Here is a 24,523-nt window from a genome sequence, read left to right as displayed (position 1 = left end):
TGTATAGCTGGACACCTAAGGCTCAGAGAGGTTCCTGTTCAGCTGGTTAGGGTCACCCAGTTGTAAGTAGCAGAGCCAGGGCTTAAGCCCAGATGAAGCTGAATCCGCAGCGCTTACACTCTCTTCCCATCACACCCTCTGACTTTATGCAGTGTCACCTGACAGTGGGAAGCCTGGGTCACAGACATCACAGCCACTAAATAAGCAAGGAAGAGAATGAAACAGAATTTTTCTTTGCTCCCAGCTGGTGCTCCCCAGCCCATGCATTTCTTACCAGAAATGGAGTTACCCAAGTATTTATTTGTAAGAGGAACAGAGCAATACAGGAGGGAAAAGATGCCTCCAAGAACCAGAAGCTCAGGGACTCAAGGTTTTGCACTTGTAAGTTGTGTTGACCTTGGGTATAGGTATAGATCACCTAGACCCTCTGTTCTTGTTTCCTCATCTGTATAATGACGATGAACAATGCTTGCCCTTCCTTCTTCCTAAGGCTGCTATGAAGATCAATGGAGTAATAGAAATGAAAATTAGAAAATGTTCTACAAATCATGTATAAATATATTTTTTTCTATGGGTGTATTAATGCCTGAGAAAACAATATTTTAGGGTCACTGAATCCATTCCTTAACTCTGCTCTTGGGCGTAACATTCAATTTCTCTTGGCCTCAGTTTCCCCATCTGTAAAATGTGGCCATGGGGTTTGTTGAACCCTAAATGTCTTTCTAGCTCTGACATTCAGCAGGTCAGTGACTCTTCCTGACTCCTGCCATGCCTTCCACCCAGCCCTCAGTGGCCAAGAAAACCCAGAGATGAGTTTCCCTCACACAGAGCCATCTGTCCTCAACCAAGAGGAAGCTGGAGATTAAATAGTAAAGGTGCCCCAAGAATATTCAACTGCAAAAATGGCAGCATTAAGTGCTGAGAGGAGTAACAAGCTTTATCCCCTCCACAATGGTTTATCAGTGAGCGTCACGTGTCACTTAGTGTACTGGGAATAAGACTGGCTTTTAGAAACAGTCCAGAGAGGGAGATAGCTTTAAACAAATATCTTCCCAGGTAATTATTTAATTGGAGTTGTGACATATGCCGGGAAGAAGAGTTTGACTATTTATCAGGAGATTATATAATGTGGGGGGAGGGGCGGGGGAGGTCTCAGGAGGATTTCCCAAGGAGGTGGCATTTCAAACTGGCTCTTGAAGGAGCATCTGGAGTTGGCAGGGCAGGGAGGGGATGAAGAAGGGGTAGAGAACGTACTAGGCAGAAGGAACATCCAGTGCAGAGTGCTTTTAAAGAGGGAAGCTCTTGATGTATTTGAGTTGCTGAAAATAAACTTATTTGGCTGGAATGCTGGTGGTAGGGGAAGAGTGGCATGACATGAACTTTGTGATACAGACAAGGACAGATCATGCAGCATCTTACAGGTCAAGATGAGGAACTGGGGGCTTTACCCTAAGAGCACAGCGATGCCACTGGAAAGTTTTAAGCTAGAGGCTATGTTCCAGGCAATTGTCCTGAAAGATCACTGTGGAAGCGGCCAGTTTATAAGAGGAATATAGGAGTGGGTGCAGTGACACCAGCCAAGAGGCTAGTGCAACGGTCTAAGGCAAGAGAGGAAAGCGGCTGGGCCCAGGATGGTGGCTGTGAATATAGAGAAACGTGGACGAGTCGAGAGGTGGAATGTTTAGGACGTGGTCATTGATTGGGGTTGGGGGGAAGAAAGGCAGGTATTTTATACACTGTACATTATAACCCACTGAACTAACTAGTACCATGAATCCCAAGTTCCAGATGAACAAAGGAAGCCTCTGAGAGGCTGAGGGGCTTGTCCAGATTAAAGAGCTAAAAAGTGAGGTTCCCAGAACTTTGGCTCTTAAGTCATAATGTTTCAGGTATGTAAAGGTTCTTGTCCCAAATGATTCATCCTAAGTGCTATCATTACTTCACAGAAAACTCAGTGAAGGTCTGATTTCATGTGTGTTGAATTCCAACCACACTCCGGCAAAGGCCATATGATGAGAAGGGACTCGAGTGAGCAAGTGACATCATGAAACAAATAGAGTCACTATTCAAATGTGCGCTGTGGACTCCTTACACCATCACCTAATTATAGCTCCCGAGGAAGCGCTGTACAATAATACACTGTGCAGAAGCCAATGCATGACTGTCAGGGGGCCAGACGGTCCTTTTTATCTGAGCTGATATTGGAAGATAATGTGTAACCAGCTCAATGAGGTTTTTGTGGTGGGGCTTTTTTCTGATCAGGTCGTAAATCTTTCTGGTCCAAGAGAAAGGCCTGCTCAGCTTGTGAGTTGAACAGGCTCTTCCCAACTCCGGAACTAGCACACTTGAAAGTATGCCGACTTTAGAGCATACTTCTCACATCCCAGAGAAAGGGAACAGAGGTCACAAAGTTCTCGTAAATATGTGTGCATCTGACGCGTAGCAAGTCATTCACATACCACTGCTCCTCTAACTGCACTGGCCCAGCATGGGTTGGCCAAGACAAACATTGATTTCTTACCAAATATTCTGGCTTTAATGACTACACTTAGGTAACTTCCCCGAAGTCCCATAATTATAAGCAGCAGAGCCTGGAAACGGAGTCTCTCTGAGCACAGAGCCATGCTGCCTTGGGTCCAGTCTGAGCCCCGGACCCTCACGTGTGCAGTGAGGACACTCTCCGTCTCCCAGCACCGCTGTGATGGTTCATACCCACAAGGCGTCTCCCACAGGCCTCGGCTCGCCGCGAGAGCTCGACAAATGAGCTCAACTAATTCCAACAGAGCGGCAATGGTGAGCAAAAAAAATGTATCGTGGGGCTTTCCTGGTGGCGCAGTGGTTGAGAGTCTGCCTGCCGATGCAGGGGATGCGGGTTCGTGCCCTGGTCCGGGAAGATCCCACATGCCGCGGAGCAGCTAGGCCGGTGAGCCACGGCCACTGAGCCTGCGCGTCCGGAGCCTGTGCTCCGCAATGGGAGAGGCCACAACAGTGAGAGGCGCGCGTACCGCAAAAAAAAAAAAAAAAAAAAAAAAAAAAATGTATTGTGGAATCAAAGTGAATATAAATTACACAAATGGAACACTGATTTGTCCAGAATGTGAGACTGACATTTGAGGGTCACGCATATATCTGAGCGATTATTCACCATCAAGCCACAACCAATTTCCCAGCTCTTAAACCATTCAGTGCCTGAAAGTTTACTGATCCTATCTGCTTCAATCTTCCGTCCCGTGTGATGCATTAATCCCGATCCCCAACGAACCTCAAGGTCTTAACTACGCTTTGCATCCTTGAAAGCGGCATGATGGTGGCAAAAGTACACGATAATGTCAGTGCTGTTTCCCACCAAGCCTGGATTTTGCCTGCATTTGGTTGACAAACATGTATTCCACTTACTGAATTAGTTTGTGCAGATATGGCACCAGAGGCTGGCTCTACAAGCAAGTGGAAGGTCTGGTCACCAGCGTCACATCCTAGTGGGAAGAGAGGTCTGGAAGCTCTAGTTAGGATGGGATGGAATGGGAGCTATAAAAGCAGGAAAGTCCAACTGTGGCGGGAGGAGAGGGGGAAGGGAGGAGAGGGGGAAGGGAGGAGAGGGGGAAGCTACTCGCTCTGAAGCAGAGGGAGGGGAATTCAGAAAAGCCTGCCTTTCTCTTAATTCTGCCAACTCAGGAAAACCTGGAGGGAGGGCCAGTGGGTCAGCCGGTTAGCCAGCGCGGTGAGAAGTGGGTTTATCCAGGTGATCATGAGGAAGGAGAGCTGCAGAGCCGTGGAAACAGGCACCAAGTGAACCCCACCACGATTTAGTCCCACCACGATTTGGGGGTAGACGGGTAGACACAGGGGAGAGGCGAAGCTGACCTCTCAGGCTGACACAGGCAGCCAGGGCCTGGCCTCTTCCCCTCACCTCACGTCTCTCCCCAGTGTATCACTTTCTTTCAACCTATCCTTAGCTCCTGCCACCCAGAAAGTTTTCTCCAGATGGGCGGACTGGCCATAGCTCCCCTCCCTTATGTAACCAAATATCTTACCCTGAAGATATGCTCAGACGTCCTGGCCTCCACTCAGCCCTCTGGTTTCCAGCATGGCCTGAGCTGCTAGCCAGCCGGCCCAGTGCCCCACCGGTTTCTAATTAAAACGGAACACATGTGTCTCTAGACGTAGAACAATTTCTTGGAGGAGAAACAGCAGGTTCCTCTAAGGTTGGCCTTTAAGTCTCATGTAGATGGGCTGTTTGTGAAAGAAAGGCAAACAGGCTGGCTTTAGAAAGTACCATAGGTATTTTATTATTATTATCTTTTTTTTAAGCTGTACTGCTACCTGATGCTGACTATGAAGAATTTAGACATGTCTCTGGAATGGCATTCAATAACCGAAAAAAAAAATCACATTATTTTAATATGTTGGAGCTGCAAAAATTAAAAATAATTTCCTGTTTCCCTTAAGTTATAAAAATTTACCTAATCCTCTCCAGGTTGATCAGAGTTAGCACTGTGCTATGGAAATGTAAACACTTCCAAAAATAAAAGAGCTTTTATTATTAAAAGTTAAAAACAAAATCAACACAAGCGCCGAAGCCATCTGTGTTGGAATACACCCCCTGCTCCAGAGGCAAGATTGCATGGTCCAGCCCAGAGGCCACAGACTGTCACCTAAAGGCAGGGGAGACAGTCAAAGTAGTTAACAGCTATCATGGCTCAGGGCAAGGACTAGTCAGCAAATGGATGTGAGACCTTGCGATGGAACGGGGACCTGAAGCCCTTAATGCCAGATGGAACCTCTTTATAGCCAGATTGTAGGGAAGTGGGCTTGAGGGTGCAATTGGGGAATGTCCCCCCGGAGGAAGGGGGACACTAAGGGCACTCAGGAAAGTATTTACCAAAGAGAACAGGAAGATTTCACCAATTTAACAACTGGTTCAGGTGGACCAGTACGTACCCACTAGATATTAAAAATCTGTATTTTATTTTGGAAAGTAATGCACAATAAAAAATAATGCCATGTTTCTCTGAGTAATCAAATCATGCATAGTGAGAGTGTAGCTCAGGGTCCCGCTCACAAAAGAAAAAAAAAGTGCCACGTGAACCAAACCAAGAAAGTTGGTAAGCGACCATTTTACAGCCCCTGGCGGATAATGATGGGGGCGGGGCGGTCAGGGCCACCTGGATCCATGGCCGCCACAAAAACATGAACCCACCAGATTGTTCCAAAAGCCAAAATCTCTCTCCATCTCCAAAGCCCCTGTCCTGGTTCAGGCCGCTTTGTGTTTTTCCTGGTCATTTTAAACTTCTTTTTTGGTAACTCTCTGGATTAAGGTACTAGTGGCAACACCTATACCCAATAATCATTATCAATAACCACATAATACTCCATGGATTGGATACAGAAAGGCAGGAGGGCCTACCAGGAAGACTGCCACCCTGGTGATTGGCTCGTGTTCCAGTTCCAGATCTAGTTCTGTGAGAGCCTGGGCAGACGAGAGACTGAAGAAATTCAAACACCACACCCCGTCTCCTTGGTGAGGTCAAATCAGCCATGCAGATTCCTCAATGGCCAGTTGGAAAAGCAGGACCCCAACCTTAAGGTCCACTCGCAAGGTAACGGAAGGATGGATGTCACTGTTGGCTCTAGAAGACATCTCTGTGCCTCAGCATCTTCAGGAGTGGAATAGTTTATTGTGAAATTCAAGTAAGTTTATTGTGAAAATCAAAAGATAAAGTGAAAGCTATTATTACATTGTATCTAGGTTTAAGGCAGCACACTTTTTATCAACATTATTGTCATAGAGTACCTTTCCTCTTAAGAACGCCAAGTATGGGGTGCTTCTGTATGATATCACTTACATATAGAATCTAAAAAATGAAACAAGCTAGTGAATATGACAAAAAAGATACAGACTCACAGATAAAGAGAACAAACTAGTGGTTACCAGTGGGGAGAGGGAAAGGAGAGGGGCAAGGTAGGGGTAGGGGATTAAGAGACACAAACTATTATGTATAAAATAAACAAGCTACAAGGATGTATTATACAACAGAGGGAATATAGTCAGTATTTTGTAATAACTATAAATGGAATATAACCTTTAAAAATTGTGAATCGCTATGTTGTATATAATATTGGACATCAAATATACTTCAATTTTAAAAAAAGAAACAGAAAAATGAGGTGCTTTATTTTGCAGGCAGAAAAATAGGAGATCAAGAAGTTGCAGTGGGGCTGAGACTGAAAACCTCCTTGGGGCTTCTCAGATCAAGCAGCCGTTCTCTCAGCTCAGCCAGGTTGCCGTCAAGGTCTTCAGGGCACCTGAGGCCCCAAGTCTCCAGATTTACCCCAGTTCAGAATCAGAAGGAAAGTGAAGTGTTCCTTCCTCAGAAGTGCTTCATGGAGGAGAGTCCAGGATGTCCTGTTTCAGAGTCACTCAGGACACTAGTTACAAATGCAGATTCCTGGGCCCTGCCCCGGGAATATATTGAATTTGAATGACTGGGATTTGGTATTTTTATAACTGTCCCCCAGATGACTCTGCTGCAGTCTAACGTTTTAGAATCAGTTTCTCCTGATATTGGATCACCCTTTTATGGCAAGACCATCCACCGGAAGGCTGAATCCACAGCGTGTCTTAATCCAGAGAACCTCCCTCCGGGCAACATTCTTTCAGCAGCTTGTAAGACACCACAAGCTGTCAAAATGGGCAGTATGGAGAAGGATATCATTGATGGCATTTTGGATTTTAGAAGGGGGGAAGGGTCCAAACCCCATTTGCCAAAGAATGGTTGCTTCAACAAAGGGCTGAGCGAGAGGTTAGTAATGCAGCAATGGCTACAATTATGTTCTGCCCAGACAGACGCTGCCCAAGCCCATGACTTACACCCCAGTCATGGGTTTGACTTTTGCGGGATCTCTGATCTGGCATTTTCTAAGACCAGATCACCTTCCCTGTGTCTGAGGGTTAACGGGATATTTATAAACAATGCCCATAAAATGCCATCTTGGGGTATAGAAACTCTTGATCCCAGGGTCAGCTTAGCCACACTGCCAATTTAAGTCCCTGTCCCTCTGTTTCTTTAGGAGCAAAACAGAAACTCTGTCGCTGCCCTGCCTCTAAGGGGCATGGCCAGGAGAAAGAGGCAGGATTTGCAGAAAGCTGACTGGTGCAGAGGAGAAACCTCAGCCCACCCTCAGATGCCCCCGTGTGAACACACGCTCTGGGATTTAGGTGCGTCCCTCGTCTGAATCTCAAATGGATTCACCTGCCATGGCTCATACTCCGGGTCTTGTGGAGCAGCACACCCAGGGAAAGACCCGGAGGGAAGCCCGCTGCCCCTTCTAATCCTACACAAGACCTTCCGGCACTTCAGCACTAGGCCTCTCGCTGCTCCCCTCCTTTATCAGACTCCAACTCTGCAGACTTGCCCCCGACTCGGTGCCTTTAGCCCACGGTGGTCCACTGCCAACACTGCTGCCACCCACCGGAGCCTCCGTACCTGCCCCCAAGGCAACCAGCTAACGCGCCCCTTCTTCCCGCCTTCAGCATTTCCACCTCACATGGTCCTGGGTTGTTTCTTCATTTCTCCTTTACTTCTTTCAAAGCAGCCTTGAAATTCTTAGTGGCTTAAAAAAAGAGGCAAGAGAGAAAAAGAGATCAGGACGATTCAAGAGAGACCTACATTCAAAATCCTCAGAATCTAAAGTCTTTAGTGAGGCCTCTAAGTATTTGGATTCTCCAATGTCTGAATTCTAAGTAGAAGTCTCAGATTAACGGAAAGACTCCAATATGACTAACGATGGCTGAGAAAGTTAGCAAGGTAAAGTGGAGAAACTGAAATCAGTTTCTCTGGATTGCATTTGAAAGACACGTGTAGATAATCCAGATCGACCTCTGAAAGCCACTCAAAGGCTGATAAAAGGCAAACCAAGCTGAGAGAAAATTAGAATTGATGAGGAATTCATTTCAGTTAGGTTAAACTTACGTCTTGGTAAAGTGATTTATGCATACTTACTGGTATATTGGCCCTTCGCAAAACCATAACTGTCACGTACTGAGCGTTGTCTTGGCCATTGGTTAAGTCTTGTTCTTATGTTAATTATCTAGTTTAATCTTGACAACAACCCCGTGAGTTAAGTATTAATTTCTCAGATTTATAGTTGGGGGCACTGAGGGTCAAAGAAGTGAAATAACTTGCCCAAGTTCACAACACATGGCAGAGCTGGGATTCCAGGCTGGGTCTGTCTCATTCTAATCAGTGACCTCAAGAATAGTGAAGCTGAAGGAACACTGGACTGCTATCAAAGACCTTGTTATGGTCCCAGCTCTACCATTAACTAACAGTGTGTCCTGGCACAAGTGGCTGGTCCTCAGGGCTCTAATTTCCTCATCTGTAAAATATGGGCCTCACAGTAGATGGTCTCTAATATCCTTTCTAAGTCTGACAGTCTCTAATTACGCTCCGCTCTATCACATTAACGGCCTTCTACCACTTTCTTTGGATTTTATGATACATAGGTAGTCATAACGATAACTTACGGGATGCTCAGTCCTTGATCTCCTCCGCCTCCCAATTACAATACTGTTCTTACGGGTAAAATACAATCTGCCTGACCAGTGTCTGCTTTTCCGCAGCCCGTGCTGTGATGCAGATCCCAGGGCACAATGTGGCAAAGGCGAGGGACTGCCTGTCAGCATCTCCCGAGATAAAAGCAGTAACATTTGCTTGTTGTGCTGTTCTGTCTTCTCATTATTTACAGTCTTATGAGCCTCCATAAAGGGGAAAAGCTGAAAGCTGACTACACATAAATTATAAGAATAATGTTGATTGTTGTTGACTGTTCATAATGACAAAGTCTTAGAAGATGCAAGGAAATCCAGGCACGGATGGGTTAGGACCACACATCTGGCCCCAAGGGGATTCATGAGCCTCATCTCCAGGTCACACATTGTCTGGTGAAAGAGAGTCATCACGCATGACACTTTTGGGGTTCAGCCAACCTTGGAGCTGGATGAAATAAAGAACATGGCCACAGGGGCAGATCAGCAGAAGAAAGCCTCGGGTTATAGTCTAGTTTCCAACTTCAGGGTGGACCCTAATTGTTGGTGGGTAATGAGCAGGTAGGGACTGGACTTCAAAAATAGGGTTCCACATTTTTGAGGTAAAGAAGCAGATCTGACACGTTTTTCAGGACTTTCTTGTTTCAAATCAAATACACATATGCTACGATACAGCTACGATACAGATTCCAACCAGAATCTCCGAAAAGTCTGCCTGCTAGGTTGCTGCTGAAAAAAGCAGCAGTAATCAGAACATTTGTGGGCATCTCCTTGTTTGCAAAGAGCTTCCACACTTTGGTCCTCATAATATCCCCAAGAGTCACTGAGGCTCCAAAGAACTTACGTAACTTGCTCAAGTCTGGGATTTGAACCCAGGTCTCCTGACTTCAGAGCTTTTCTCTATGCTATGTATCTCTGAATAATAAGATATTTTCCCAAAAGGAAAAATAACTTGTTATTTTTAAAACAAAATAAGGAGAAGAAAAATGTCTACGTACTTTGAAGGCAAGATCACTGCTGGCCAAAATTGCTGACTTGCTATTTTTCATAAACAAGAGGCAGTAGGGTCAAAGGAAAAGACCACATGATACCCAACAAAATGAACACGATACTTTTTAATGCTTTCGAGAAAGAAGGACAAACAAGAAAAAAAAAAGCACTATCAAGATAGCCTATGACAGAGGATCATTGCCTAAGCAAACTTCCTCTTTGTTGCAGGCTTTTTCCATCATAATTTTGCGACTAAATTGTTCGCATGTGCTGCCAATATATGATTGTAATTATAATTTAAAAACAAAGGCAATTCTATGTTTCTTCCTCTTTCTGAAAAAACAAACAAAAAACAAAATAGCCTATGAGAAATGCGAAAGATAATTCCCCATTTTTCTAAATTTGGATGGTTTTCAGATGCTGTCACCACCAGCACCATGAGGATCGTTGATCGAGTTGAACATGGCCAGCAGTGAGGCCAACAGGAGGTAGATCAGGGTCCCCGCTGGCTCCATGAGAAGCTGAATCAAACAGGACCGGAGGCCCCCTAACACAGCCTTAGCCAAATCTTGGGTAACTTCCACATTAGACGGCAACCTCTCAAACATGCAGAATGACATTCTCCTTGATTATGGGGCTGATAACGGATTTGGGCTTGTTTTCTAAAGATATGCCCTTCAGGTACACTCAGTGAGATACTACTAATAAATAAACACAAGAGCCAACAACTATATTAGCATATTATGGTTTGCAAAGCACCCCCAGCTCCCTGCATTTGAACCATAAAACACCCCTCTGGATACAGGCTGGGGGATTAACATCATCCCCATTACACTGATGAAGAAACTGAGGCTCACAGTTTATATGATTTCCCTAAACGCACAAAACTACTAAATAGAAAAGGAGAAATATGAACCCCAAACTTCTGCCTTCATATTTCATGTCACTTCCATGATACCAGCCACTGATGAAGACTCCTTGATTAATGGAGTAAGTTTTCTACCATCACACGTTTACCTTCTGCCATGGCCGCCAGAGATCTGAGGAGTGGCACCAGGCATCTGGTCACATCAGCTCTATCGGGCAGATCTGAGCAGGGAGTCTCGTCGTCAGCCACCCAGGCTCCGAGGTGACTTGTAAACAGCAAAACCAACATCCCTTATTCAGCCGTTGGTGTCTCAGAATAAAAAGGCTGTGAGACAGACTTACTCATAGGCTTACAGCCTCACGGGTACTGTAGATTAGGAGGCTACAATGCTGGGCCTCTGTCTGTCCCGAGGATCCAAGTGCTGAAGCCACAGCAGCTCAGGAAAACCCTGCCAGCGAAGTTGACTGAGGCAAAAATGAGGAAGGAACAGCCACTCTACTAACTCAAGGGAACTGAACGAAAGAATATTATCATTATTCCCTTTAGCTAAAGTCTCTGGGCTTGTCCCAAGTGGTTCCTGACAATCTTCCCATTCTAGAGAATAAAATCTGTCCTCTCACCCCCATTGCATCAAGAAGAGCCAAGACCTCACTGCTTTAAGACAAATTCTTTTTTTTTTTTTTTTTTTTGCGGTACGTGGGCCTCTCACTCTTGTGGCCTCTCCCATTGCGGAGCACAGGCTCCGGACGCGCAGACTCAGCGGCCATGGCTCACGGGCCCAGCCGCTCCGCAGCATGTGGGATCTTCCCGGACGGGGGCACGCGCCCCCGCATCGGCAGGCGGACCCCCAACCACTGCGCCACCAGGGAAGCCCCTAAGACAAATTCTTAATGAACCACCCTAGATACTCAAAATGTAAGCTGAATTAGCTGCATTAGAAATTGTATTAGTTGTCTATTGCTGTGTAACAAATTACCCCCAAACTTAGTGGCTTAAAACCACCACCATCATAAGTCAAGTCCATACTGACAGTTGGGGCCTTGCAGGGGCTAGGGGTACGGTGAGAGGGAGGAAAACAGGACTCTAAACTTTGATGTTAGACCTTGAAATTCTACTTGTGAACTTTTTTCTCTTCCTGGGCCCTTAATGAATTGTGAAATGCAGACTTGAAAAGTGCCCACCTGGAACCAAGTGTACCTCACATCTAATTGCTAGGTGCATTCATTTCCTATGGCTGTCTTAGCGAATTACCACAAACTGGGTTTCTTAAAACAACAGAAATTTAGTCTCTCACAGTTCTGGAGGCTAGAAGTCTGAAGCCAAGGTGTCAGCTGGGCCATGCTCCCTCTGCAGGCTCTGGGGAAGGATCCTTCCTTGCCCCTTCTTAGCCTCTTGGTTGCCAGTGAGCCTCGGAGTTCCTTGACTTGTCCACATCACTTCGATATCCGCCTCCATCTTCACATGGTCTTTTCTCCTCTGTGTGTGTGTCTCTCTGCGTCTTCCCATGACCTTCTTATGAGGACACCAGCCTTTGGATTTAGGGCCCACCCTAATCTACTATGACTTCATCTTAATTTTAACTAATTGCATCTACAAAGACCCCATTTCCAAATAAGGCCACATTCTGAGGTTCTGGGTGTGCATGAATTTTGCGGGGGACACTATTCAACCCAGTAACTAGGAATATTTCTGAGAATTATCTTTGGCCTCTCCAACTGGGCATCCACTGATAAGGTAACTACCAAGATTACAGTGAGTCATTCTCATAGCAAAAATGAGTCATTCTTTTGACCCCCATAATTCCATTTTGGTAACCAATTTTAAGAAAAAAAATCCTGTGTACATAAAGAAACTCTAGGCATAGATCTTAAGACAAAGCAGCACTGCTCATAATAGCAAATCTGTAAACGACCTGTATTTCCAATAACAGGAGAATGATTAAGTATAGCAGATATATACATGTATATATACATATATATAATGGACTACTAAGTAGCCTCTAAAATTATACATGAGGTTTGGAATAATGTAGAAAATTTACATGTTTATATAAAAAGTAAAAAATATACCCTATTTAATAAATATTATTAAATTTATGTTTTAAGAAAAAGAGAAAATAAGTCTCAAAATTGTACATAAAAGAAAAAAACTGGAAAGTAATTCATCAAAATATTTGTATTTGAATGGTTGAATTTTTCTCTTTTATGTTGTTCCAGTTATATATTTCTGCTAAGCAAACCAACCCACAACTTATTGCTTAAAATGATAATAATCATTCATTTTTCTCATCCATCTGCATTTTGGGCCAGGCTCAGTAGAGGCTGGTTTATCTCTGCTTCATGCAACAATAGCAGATGTGATTCAACTGGGACTGAAGGATCTGCTTTTTAAGATAGTGCAATAACATGCTGGTGCTGGCTGCCAGCTGGCAGCTCAGTTGGGGTTCTTGGCCAGGGGCCTCAGTTCTCCACATGGGCCTCTCCATGAGACTACTCGGGCTTCCTAACAGCATAGCAGCCAGCTTTCAAGAACAAGTGCTCCAGGGCTTCCCTGGTGGCGCAGTGGTTAAGAATCTGCCTGCCAATGCAAGGGACACAGGTTCGAGCCCTGGCCCGGGAAGAACCCACATGCTGCGGAGCAACTAAGCCCGTGTGCCACAGCTACTGAGCCTGCGCTCTAGAGCCCGCAAGCCACAACTACTGGGCCCATGTGCCACAACTACTGAAGCCCGCGTGCCTAGAGCCCGTGCTCCAAAACATGAGAAGCCACCGCAACGAGAAGCCCGTGCACCGCAACAAAGAGTAGCCCCCGCTCACCGCAGCTAGAGAAAGCCCGCGTGCAGCAACGAAGACCCAACACAGCCAAAAATAAATAAATAAATTTATTAAAAAAAAAAAAAAAAGAACAAGTGCTCCAAGAGAAAAGAAGTAGAAACTGCAAGTTTCTTAATGCCTGGTCCTGGTAGCTAGCAACAGCACCAATTCTGCCATGTTCTATTGGCCATGTCATCACACAGCCTGCTCAGATTTAAGGGGAGGGGATCTTCTTGACGGGAGAAATGTCAAAGAACTTGTGGCCATCTTTTATCACCATTACAAATCAATTTTGACTCCTAATATAAACTCTCTGATAATTCAGAAAACTACTTAGAATAGCAAACTTCTCTTTGTCCTCAAAGCCCCTTCTCTACCTATAGACCTCTAAACACACACACACACACACACGCACACACACACACACACACACACACACACGATCTCATCTTTAGGCACTTTGCTCCTGGCCTGGTCTTCTCTCAATTCTTTGGTGAGGGTATCAAGTAAAAATTAGAGCGCTCGTCATGGTGGCTTGTGGTATCCCCCATTCCAGATGGATACTTTTCAAAAGTGTCTATTAACAACCCTCCATTTCCTGATCTCCTCCCACACAAGAAGGCTGATAAATGGATGAAACATCACCTCTAAAGGACTTCTGACCCAGGCTGTATTTATACATCTAAGCAGTTGCCCTCCCTTCCTCCTACCATATCCGAGTCTTGGGTTATCAAACACAGAAGGGCTCACAGTTGCCTGATATAGTCATATTGATTCTTAAAATCTTTCCCAAATTGGCCCAAGTCTCATAATATATGCTCTTAGATCACATAAAGAAATGCTCACCTTTGGATGCTGCCTTCATGTCATCATGAAGCTGAACTCTTCAGTTCTTAGTGGGACAGAAGGCTGATAATCTTTCAAAGAATAAAGGTAAGGTCTACAAAGCAATAAGATTAACTGCCTAAGATTAAGAACAATGTGTTAGAGTTTTTAGTTTAGTTTGTTTTGTCTGGTATTTTGTGTGTTTGTGAATGTGTATGAGAGTTATGTTCTGGTTTTCAAGTCAGAATGGCCCAATTCTACACAGTCCTCTTGGGAGATGAAAGAGCTGCTAGCAACACCTAATATCCCAGAGTCTTAACTAATGCTAGAGATCCTTTCTACAGAAAGATGTACATGAGCAAAGGCAACACATGCTATGTTTTTTGAAGGGGTTCGCTGACACCCTGCCCAGGTTAAGAACCCCATGCTATGGTATCTCAGATCTTTGGTGACTCAGGACAAGCGTCATGGTGGCTTATGTCTTGTTGGGCCAACCCTGTAACAGCATTGACAGCTGTTTACAATCCTGCGTCTTCCTTGAGCCAACAACAGTTACCTGTGAACAACTCAGTTACCTGTGTACAACCCAGTTACCTGTGTAAATCCCAACACAGAAAGGTAAAGCAGCCAGCTGGGATATGGACCAAGCTTCGGTATTAATATGGAGAACAATATGGAGGTTCCTTAAAAAACTAAAAATAGAACTACTATACGACCCAGCAATCCCACTACTGAGCATATACCCTGAGAAAACCATAATTCAAAAAGAGTCATGGACCACAATGTTCATTGCTGCACTATTTACAACAGCCCTGAGATGGAAACAACCTAAGTGTCCATCGACAGATGAATGGATAAAGAAGATGTGGTGCATGTATACAATGGAATATTACTCAGCCATAAAAAGAAACGAAATTGAGTTATTTGTAGTGAGGTGGATGGACCTAGAGTCTGTCATACAGAGTGAAGTGAGTCAGAAAGAGAAAAACAAGTACCGTATGCTAACACATATATATGGAATCTATAAAAAAAAGGTTCTGAAGAACCTAGGGGCAGGACAGGAATAAAGACACAGATGTAGAGAATGAACTTGAGGACACGGGGAGGAGGGGGAAGCTGGGACAAAGTGAGAGAGTGGCATGGAATTATATATACTACCAAATGTGAAATAGATGGCTAGTGGGAAGTAGCCGCATAGCACAGGGAGATCAGCTCAGTGCTTTGTGACCACCTAGAGGGGTGGGGTAGGGAGGGTGCAAGGGAGAGAGACTCAAGAGAGAAGAGATATGGGGATATATGTATATGTATAGCTGATTCACTTTGTTATACAGCAGAAACTAACACAATACTGTAAAGCAATTATACTCCAATAAAGATGTTAAAAAAAAAATTACTCCTTCCCATCTGCAAGGCAGAAGCACTTCTCACACCTCATTCTCTCCCCATCCTTTTCTCTCCTTTCCCTCTGCTAAATATTTAATGAGCACCTTTTTAAGCCCTTTCACAGGGCTAGGATCAAGAAATACGAATGTGAATAAAATATGGCTCCTCTCATTTTTCGAAACAAACTCATTAAATATTCACAGAACCCAATGTATTTTAGTTCTTACAATCTACTTCCCAGTGGGGGAAACAGACACACTCAGGCCCACGAGCCACACACACGTACACATTTACGATGCAACATAAAAGAAGGCTGTAGTGGAGAGATACATAAGCAACTATGGGGGCAGAGGAGGGAGCAAATAATTGTAGGCCTGGATGGGTAATGGAAGACTGGTCAGAGAAGGTGAAGTGGTTCCCATGTTCAAAAACAAACAGGCAGACAACAAAGGGACATGTGCAAAGGCATTCAGGTGCCAAAGAGCATGGTACCTCCGTGGTCAGTGCCGGTGGATCTCAGAAGCATGTGTATGATCAGCCGGAGTTAAAGGAAGACAGACCACGAGAGGCCGAATCCTGGATGTCCAAATCCTGGATGTCCGAATCCTGGATGTCGATGCCCTCAGGGCCGCACACATGGGTTAGAGATAGAACATGGAGCCTCTGGAAGGCTCTAAGCAGAGGAACGAAACGAGGGCGTTTGGTTTTAGAAAGCTAATTCTGATGGGCAGAGTTAAAAAAAAAAAAAATAGATGGATTAGATGAGGACCAAATGCAAAACAGAGAGATGAGTTGGAAGTGAGGCTCCTGAGGTCCTGGTGAGGGATAAAAGGGGGTCTCAGTTCTAGTCGGGGCAGTAGGGAAAGACATGGAGGTCAAATACCAGAGATTCAGAAGACAGCACGGATAGAAACTGGCAAGTGATTAAATGAGGTGGGAGTGGGGGTGAGGGAGGGGTCATTATTATGACCTTCGAGTTCCTTATTCGAGCAAACAGAAATGGAGTTGACCGGGACCAGGAATACAAGGTTATATGGGGTCAGAGAATTGAGGCCTGGGTGGGGGGTGGGGGGTCAACATCCTGGCACTGAAACAACAGATGAAATGAGCACCCACTCTTTGTCCAGTCCCAGCTCTCAGGTCCTTGGTCACCAAAATCGAGACTGGAAATTCTTATGTGTATTTTGATAATCTCGTGTGGAAAAAAATCATTTTTTTTACAAAACTCTCCCGAGTGAGATAGATAATCTCAAGCATGAAAAGGGCCACTTGTGCTGTGGGTAACAATGAGAAAAACCATCTTCGTGCTAAATGTGCCTTTCCCTTCCCTTACCTCATAGCAGACTCTGCCAAGACCACTCTGATCAAGTTTTTGTTCCTCCCTCCAGCCCTCCACTGCAACTCTGGGCTGTGCACGACGAATACTTCCATATGGTGCAATGTTTATGTTAAGACGGGAAAAAACATGAAATGCTTTAATTTTATCCAAGAAGCAATCAATTTACAAATCCTGAGCAGCTGGAACAAAATATTAGTCTGTAATTGATTTTGGATGAAGTGTATTTCAACAAGAATAGGAAATTTGGGGCAGTACCTTTTTAACTACTGACGTCTAGGGGTCTTGGGTATCTTCATACTGTATTCCATAAATGTAATCTCGGACAGATTATTTGATATCCTGGACTACTTCTGTCTCGTCTATAAAGTGGGTTTAGCAATTTTACCTATTCATGAGTTTTTTTGTGAGGATTAAATGAGCTAATGCAGGTAAAGAGCTTAAAAGAGTAGTCATCAGATAGTAGGCACTCAGCAAACGTTAGTTCTTCCTCTTCTTACCTATTAAGCTAGGTGACAAGGGAAGGGGAATGGGATGAAGATGGGGATGGGAGAAGAAAAGGACAGAAAATAGCTTACAAGAATGAAGGTTTTTAGGATTTATCTATGAAGAATGCCCACTGCCACCTCAGAACTGTAGATGCAAAAAAATCTGTGTGAGTTCAGGGGGTTGTTAAAAAAGATTTCGGGGGAAGGGTGTCAGGGAGTGTAGTATGTGAGGCTTGTAGAACCAGGAGCTTTCTGATACACATTTTGGGCCAACATTCACTTTCATACCTATTTAATTCACTGGGACAGATGAGAGCAGGAGGGCAGAAGGCAAGAGTATTAAAAAACCTGAGCTGTCTAGCGGAGATGATTTGACACGCAAAAACTACCCCAGGTCGATGTGAAGTCAGGGGAGAAAAAGGCAAATTTAGCACGAAGATGATTTTCTTACTGTTACTCACAACACAAGTGGCCCTTTTCATGCTTGAGAATGAAATAGGATTTTATTCTATTGACTCATTATTACTTTGGACAAACTGCCAACTTTTGTTTTAGTTTTCTAGTCAAAAGCACAAAGACCATTCAGAATGATTTTTAATGTCTTCTACTTATACAGCTTTTACATTTACAAAGCATTTCTATACTTTTTAAAATTAATACTGATAAAAATCAGGCAAAGTCAATATCATTAGCTCTATTTTAAAAGAGCAAATATTTAGCGTATATTTACTGCGTGTCAGGTGCTATACTAAACGCTTTACAAGGACGTCTTATTCTTTTGACAAACCTATCAAGGTTACACTATTATCACCTGAGTCTAGAAGAGAGACGCTTAATAACTCTCCCAAGGTGACCCACACAGTAAAGAGCAGAGCCTGGATTTGAACCCACATCGGTCTGACTTCAAAGCCTGCTTCCTAAGTCCTAATCACTGCTTTCTGATGTTGAAAGATAATCAGATACACATTCTTTCCTAGTATGGCAATACTTTTAGTTTGAACTCCAATTTTACATATTTAGTCATGTAAACAACTGCTGTGAAATTATACAGAGATATTAAACGTTTTGATGTCCATTTCCATGTTGTGCTCCTAGAATTGCTCAAGACAGACGTACATCTCAATGTACCTTCCCCTCCCCCAAGGTTATAACAATCTGTACAAGACCAGTCACTGTTGAATAAAGTTTCCAAATACCTAAAGTACTTGGTAATAAGCTAAGAATCCGTTTCTTATTTACTTATAATACGGTTTAATAGTTGTAGGTAAGAAAATGTAAGCACAATTTTACTGAAGAGTAGCTACCAATCTTTTGAATGGTTCAATAATACAAAGGACAAAAACCTGATCATAAAAATGTCTTTTTATTTCATTAAAAAAAACCCCCAAACCTGTTCAATATCCCTCCCCCTCATGCAAACAGCTCTCACATGAGATTCCTCAAATTTTACGTTTTTTCCATTCCGGCTCATTCTTTGCTTCCTCATCATCAGATTCAACTTGGGCAAACATGGTTTTGGGCTGAGTCCTAAAAGAAAGTTAAAGAGGAGAGGAAAAATTTACTCAGCAAGTGTGCATTAGACTTCGCTACTTTCAACAAGTGGAAGCACATTTGGGGAATCAATTATATCTCAATTAGTAGATATGCATTAAACTTCTGGCAAAGAAAAGGATAATGGAAATTTAATTATGTTCAGATTCTTTTAAAGGTTCTTCCTTCTGTGGCAGACTATGTATGTTGTCCTTTCCTTCAATAAAATGAAAATGTTATCAAAGTCAGTGGAAACTCATACATCCATTAACCACCCTCAGTTTAACCAGTACTGCTCGGGGGAGCCAAACTATAGTCACCAAGCAAGAATCTACACAGTCTTTATTTATAACTCCCTGGGCTGTTCCTAGACTTAAGTACAGCAGTCCAAGTACACGTGATTATGGTGCACACAAACAGGAGAATCTGAGTCAACAGTTTTCTTATTTAATGAGTTTAAAATAATAGATAACATATATAGTAATTTGAGCCTGGCAGCAAAAATGAAAAACAAAACAAATGAACATTCCTTCCACCGAACACCCAGATCAGTGCACGGAAATGACAAGCACTTTAGGACATATCACTGCGTATCACTGCTGTAGTACTGGCACACGGTGCATCACGCAATCTTTGCATTAGGACCTGCTGTGTTTTGTAAACATACCTGGTTCAGTGACACTCCTTTTTACATCGCTCACACAGAAAATAATTGCAAGAAAATATCAAATGGTCATAATTTATGCCCCTTTCAGTCATGCTACTGCTGATTTCCTTTTAAAAGCAGCTCTACTGCATTATGAGGAAACATTAAAGCATGATATCTGAAGATGAAATACTTTAGCTTACATCATCATTTAGAGTTCAATTCATAATAGTAAGGTAATTGCAGAATGGTAAAAATAATGTCAATAATTCCTTTTATTTGGCAAGTGAAACAGGGTTAAAACCTTATATTACTAAACAGGTGGTTGCCGGAGGGGAGGTATAGGGAGGAGAGAAATAGGTGAGGGAGATAAAGAGGTACAAAGTTACAGTTATAAAATAAATGAGACACTGGTGTGAAATGTATGGAGTGGGGAATAGGGTTGATAATTATGTAATATCTTTGTATGATGATAGATAGTAACTAGACTTATCATGATGCTCACTGTGAAATGTATAGAAATATCAAATCTCTATGTTGTGTACCAGGAACTAACATAGTGTTTTAGGTCAACTGTATTTCAAAACAAACAAACAAACAATTTCATAGAAAAAGAGATCAGATTTGTGGTTATCAGCGGCAGGGATTGAGGGAGGGGGAATTGGAGGAAGGCAGTCAAAAGGTAACAACTACCAGTTAGGAGACAAATAAGTACTAGGGAGGTAATGTACGACATGATAAATATAATTAACCCTGCTTTATGCTATAGATGAAAGTTGTTAAGAGTAAATCCTAAGTGCTTTCATCACAAGGGAAAAAACTTTCTGTTTAATTTTGTGTCTGTATGAGATGATGGATGTTCATTAATTAAACTTATTGCGGTCATCATTTCATGATCCATGTAAGTCAAATAATTATGCTGTACACCTTAAACTTATACAGTGCTGTATGTCAATTATATCTCAATAAAACTGGAAGGAAAATAAAAAAACCCTTACATGACTTCTTGCTCTTCCTTTATTATCCTGGGGAAGAAGTATAAACCATCCACATTCCACGCTGATGTTGTTCTGATGCAAGCATGTACTAGAATTCCTCATGCATAAGTCAGTCACAATTCCTGTCTCTCCAGTTACCTGCCTAGAGAGCCCAAGCTGTCCCCATACACAATCCAGTTGGTTATATTTCTTGTTGTCACTTCAAGACACTGTTATGACATCTATAAACAAGTCATAGCCCTAACATTTCCAAAACCAGCTGCAGATTTTCATAGGTCATGAGTTGCTGAATTACTAGAAAGCAGGCCACTGGCTTTCTAAGATGCTACAACAAGGCAACTGGTGCTCATGACATATTTCGTCTTCTGGCAAAGATGTCGAGCCCTTGGGTATAGACAAACCTGTACAGGAACAAATTTGTCTGGTTTAAAAAATCCTTTGGAAGCCTGAAGCTGTAAGTAGTCCTTGAGCTAAGCCTCAGGTGGGGGATTCATTCCCAGTTTGGCCACTGACTTGCTCTGTCACCTGCAACAGGTGTTTCCCCTCTCAGGGGTTTAGTTTCCTCCTCTACCAAATGTGGAGGTTGAACCTGATTAGTGGGTCCCAAAGGACTAAAGCCCCAGGGTAGACAATGATGAAGTGTGTGTTTTAACATTAATTCAAGTATAATACAAATAGAAAAGTGCATATTTCATAAATGTACTGTTTTCTGGATCTTCACAAACTGGACATGTCATGAAACCAACACCCAGATGAAGAAACAGAGTATGACGAGCACCTCCGAAGCCCCTCATACTCCCTTCCAGTTACTAACCCCAGACCCAGCGTAACCATATCCTGACTTCGGGCCACATAGATCAGCCCCACCTGTGTTTGTCCTGTCTCTGTATGATGCCTAGAGTGTTCACTATTTTGTGCCTGGTTTCTTCCGTTCAGCATCATCCACGGTGCTGTGTGTAATAAGGATGTTTGTAACCATACATTCCAAAAACTGCAAAAACAAAAACCCCAAAGGCAATACTGTGAATTTTACCGTGAGTTAAAATGTGTTTAAGTTAAATGACTGTCCTTTATTCTGAGATAATGTTCTTCTACCTATTTTGTAATAAAATGTGGTGGAAGTTTAAAAAAAACAGTCCTTAGAATTAGCTACTTAATTTCTAAGGGAATAAAAATAACATGATCTTCTAAAGATACCTGGCAATACTTCATAGCTCATCAATGTTAGCTGCAATGAGACTTAAGTACTTAAGAAGTTGCAGTGCTGCTTTTTTTGGATATAAAAAAGGAAACTGAATGACAGGTCATGGGAAGAAAACCTAGAGCTTGAAAAGGCTATTTCATTTATGTAGTCACTTTTTAAAATAATCCACCTACTTCCAGAAGTATTTTTAGTAGGTTGGTGGCTAACATTGAAGGGCACAGAATCAATGGAACTATTTAACAAGGGGCAGAAAGGGAGTAATGACGGCAAAGAGGCATGGGAGAACATTTTGGGGGAACGGAGACATTCTATAATCTTGATTGAAGTGGTGATTACACAGGTGTATACATTTGTCAAGACCTGAAATGGGTGCATTTTGTACTTTATTGTAACTAACTTATAAAGAAAGTCAAAACAAAAAAATGAGTCAAAGGTCAAGAACAAAAGAACAAAAAGGTATGTAACTGAGCATAAAACTTAGCACTAAATTTCCTAGAAGCCAAGGCAAAAGGAAAAGAAAGAGATTAGGTTTTCAAAGGAGGTAACCTCCCTCGCCCTGAGCACTGAACTCAGCAAAATTCACTGAGAAAATGTTCATACCAGGGTCACTTCGACTGTCACTTTCAATTACCAGACCACGACAGTTTCCTTTTCCTCTCCAGGTATTTTAACTTAAGGGATAGCAACTTGTTTGGAAGGTTGAATGGTCTCCTTTGTGAAACTACATGAATTTATTTTAAATTCCACTTTTGAACTAATAAAAATGTTGTCAGCAAAATAGCCATATTATGTATACACAACATCAAATCATGACACTTAGCTTTCATGTTCCACTTAGCATTCAACAGCCATGCTCCCCTTCCCCAAACTGCCAAAATCAAGGCATAAATCAGTGTCCAAATTTTCCCAGCAATGCTTGCATACCACTTTTCCTTTCATTTCGCTGCCCAGGTAGATAATAACTGAGTGTAAGATCTAGGCTCCTTTCAACAAATAATGTTGGGGAAATTGTATATCCATATGCGATGAAACTGGACCCTTACCTTACACTATATACAAAAATTAAATCAGCATCGATCAAAGACCCAAACCTAAGAGAAAAAACTATAAAACTCTTAGAAGAAAACATAGAGGAAAGTTTTATGACATTGGATTTGGCCATGATTTTTTTGACATGACACCAAAAGCACAGGCAACAACAAAAATAGGTAAACTGGACTGCATCAAAATTAAAAACTGTACATCAAAAGACGAAATCAACAGATTAAAGTGAAGAGTGGTTATTTAGTGGGTACAGAATTTCAGTTTTGCAAGATGAAAAGAGTTCTGGAAATTGCACAACAACGTGAATGTATTTAACACCACCGAAATGTACACTTAATAATGGTTAAGATGGTAAACTTTATGTTATGTGTATTTTACCAAAATTAAAAAGACAAGAGTAGGCTCCTGAACTTGGGAATAAGGAAGAATGAACCCCCTTCCTGGGACAAAAAAGGGGGCACCTTGGAAAGGGCCTTAGCCTCCAACTTGGGGCCATGCCTAACGCAGTGCTTCTCAAACCGTCTGTGGTGCAAGGCCAGACTGTGTTTTCTAATTTCCCACCACTTGCAGATAAATATTTCTAGAAAAATTAAAAGACTACAAAATACAGATCCAAAATTTTTATTAGATTCGATAAATATATCAAATTGCTATAAAATTTTCTAAGCTTATCTTGTCAGCACTGGCTGGTGGAGCACACTGTGAGTAGCGTCTGCTGGCAGTTCCATCCCTCCCCTTGCTTGGAAAAGAAAGGCTCTGAAAGCAGGGCGCTGAGACCAGACTGTGGAGTAAGAATCTGTCTTCTTAACATAAACTTTTACACATGATGAGCTTCCTCCAACTGCAGGAAAATATTTTTCACATCTAGAGAAGCTGGCCCTGTATGATGCTACTAAAGGCTTGGTGACGGAATGAAGCCTGAGGTTTCAGTCTCACAGGGCCACCCTTTAAGGAGCAGTCTTTCATTCTCAGGAGTATGGCATGGGGAGGTGAAGGGAGACGTGGCCCACGGAAGGAAGTTTCCCTCATTCCAATCCATCCTGCCCCCAAAACCAACATTCTTACAGCATAGTTCAGCACCTTCCCTAACAGCTGTATGTTGTCTGCTGAATAAAGACCAGGTTCTTCAAAAAAATATTATCTGACTTTAGCACAATGAATATCTCTGTCTAGTCTAGGGAATGCCAGTGTTTTATAGAAGCAAAGTGAGAGAATTACAGCTTTAAAATTTGTAGCTATTCTTTCTTGTCAGCAATTTTTATCTTTAAATTTATTTCCAGCAGTTTTTCTTTTGAGATTTTTTGGAAATCCATATATGAGGAAGACCAAAAAAATAAAAAATAAAATCAGTTCAGGATTATTTAGGGCATTTAAAACAGACTTCTTTAGTCACCACTTTTCAAGACAATGAAGAACAGAGATGATTAGGCAACTTCCAGCAGAGTTAGGAACAGAACCAGGAGATTTCTTCCTTGGGGGTGGCCTAATTTGCCCTTGACATAGAAAACTACTATAAAAATAAATCAACAATGTCAAGCAAGAGCAAAATGACACATACAAAAAGATAAAATGTTTTGAGAGCACTTAAAAGCTGGTCCAGAAATTCCTACTTTTAAAACCAATAGAAAACCAACAAATAAACAACAAAACCCTCTAAGCCCCTTCTAACCTTGTCACTGGCGACATAAAATGTATTCCTTTCTGGGCTGCTTGAAGAAATGGAATTTATACACTGATCTTAACATAGACTCTTTTGGGTGCTTCCATGAGGAAAAGTAGAACAAACCAAACCAAATGGGCACTGAAGACATGGCAGTAACTCAAGAAATACACATCTAAATAAATAATGTGCA

General features: G+C 42.6%; 1 protein-coding gene across 1 annotated transcript in view; it reads right to left on the bottom strand.

Annotated features, from left to right (window-relative positions):
- Positions 1-18,611: 18,611 nt before the first annotated feature.
- The window catches only part of WDR70 (WD repeat domain 70), a 308,244-nt gene continuing 302,332 nt past the window's right edge, over positions 18,612-24,523 (bottom strand). The window contains exon 18 of the mRNA XM_079916598.1: positions 18,612-18,775. Within this exon, the coding sequence (XP_079772724.1) occupies positions 18,688-18,775 (88 nt within the window). The 3' untranslated portion in view covers positions 18,612-18,687. The remainder of the gene's footprint in view (positions 18,776-24,523) is intronic.

Source organism: Stenella coeruleoalba (assembly GCF_951394435.1).
Source record: "Stenella coeruleoalba genome assembly, chromosome: 3".
Taxonomy (NCBI): domain Eukaryota; kingdom Metazoa; phylum Chordata; class Mammalia; order Artiodactyla; family Delphinidae; genus Stenella; species Stenella coeruleoalba.
The sequence above is the reverse complement of the archived record's forward strand: the minus strand, read 5'-3'. Positions and strand labels throughout refer to the sequence as shown.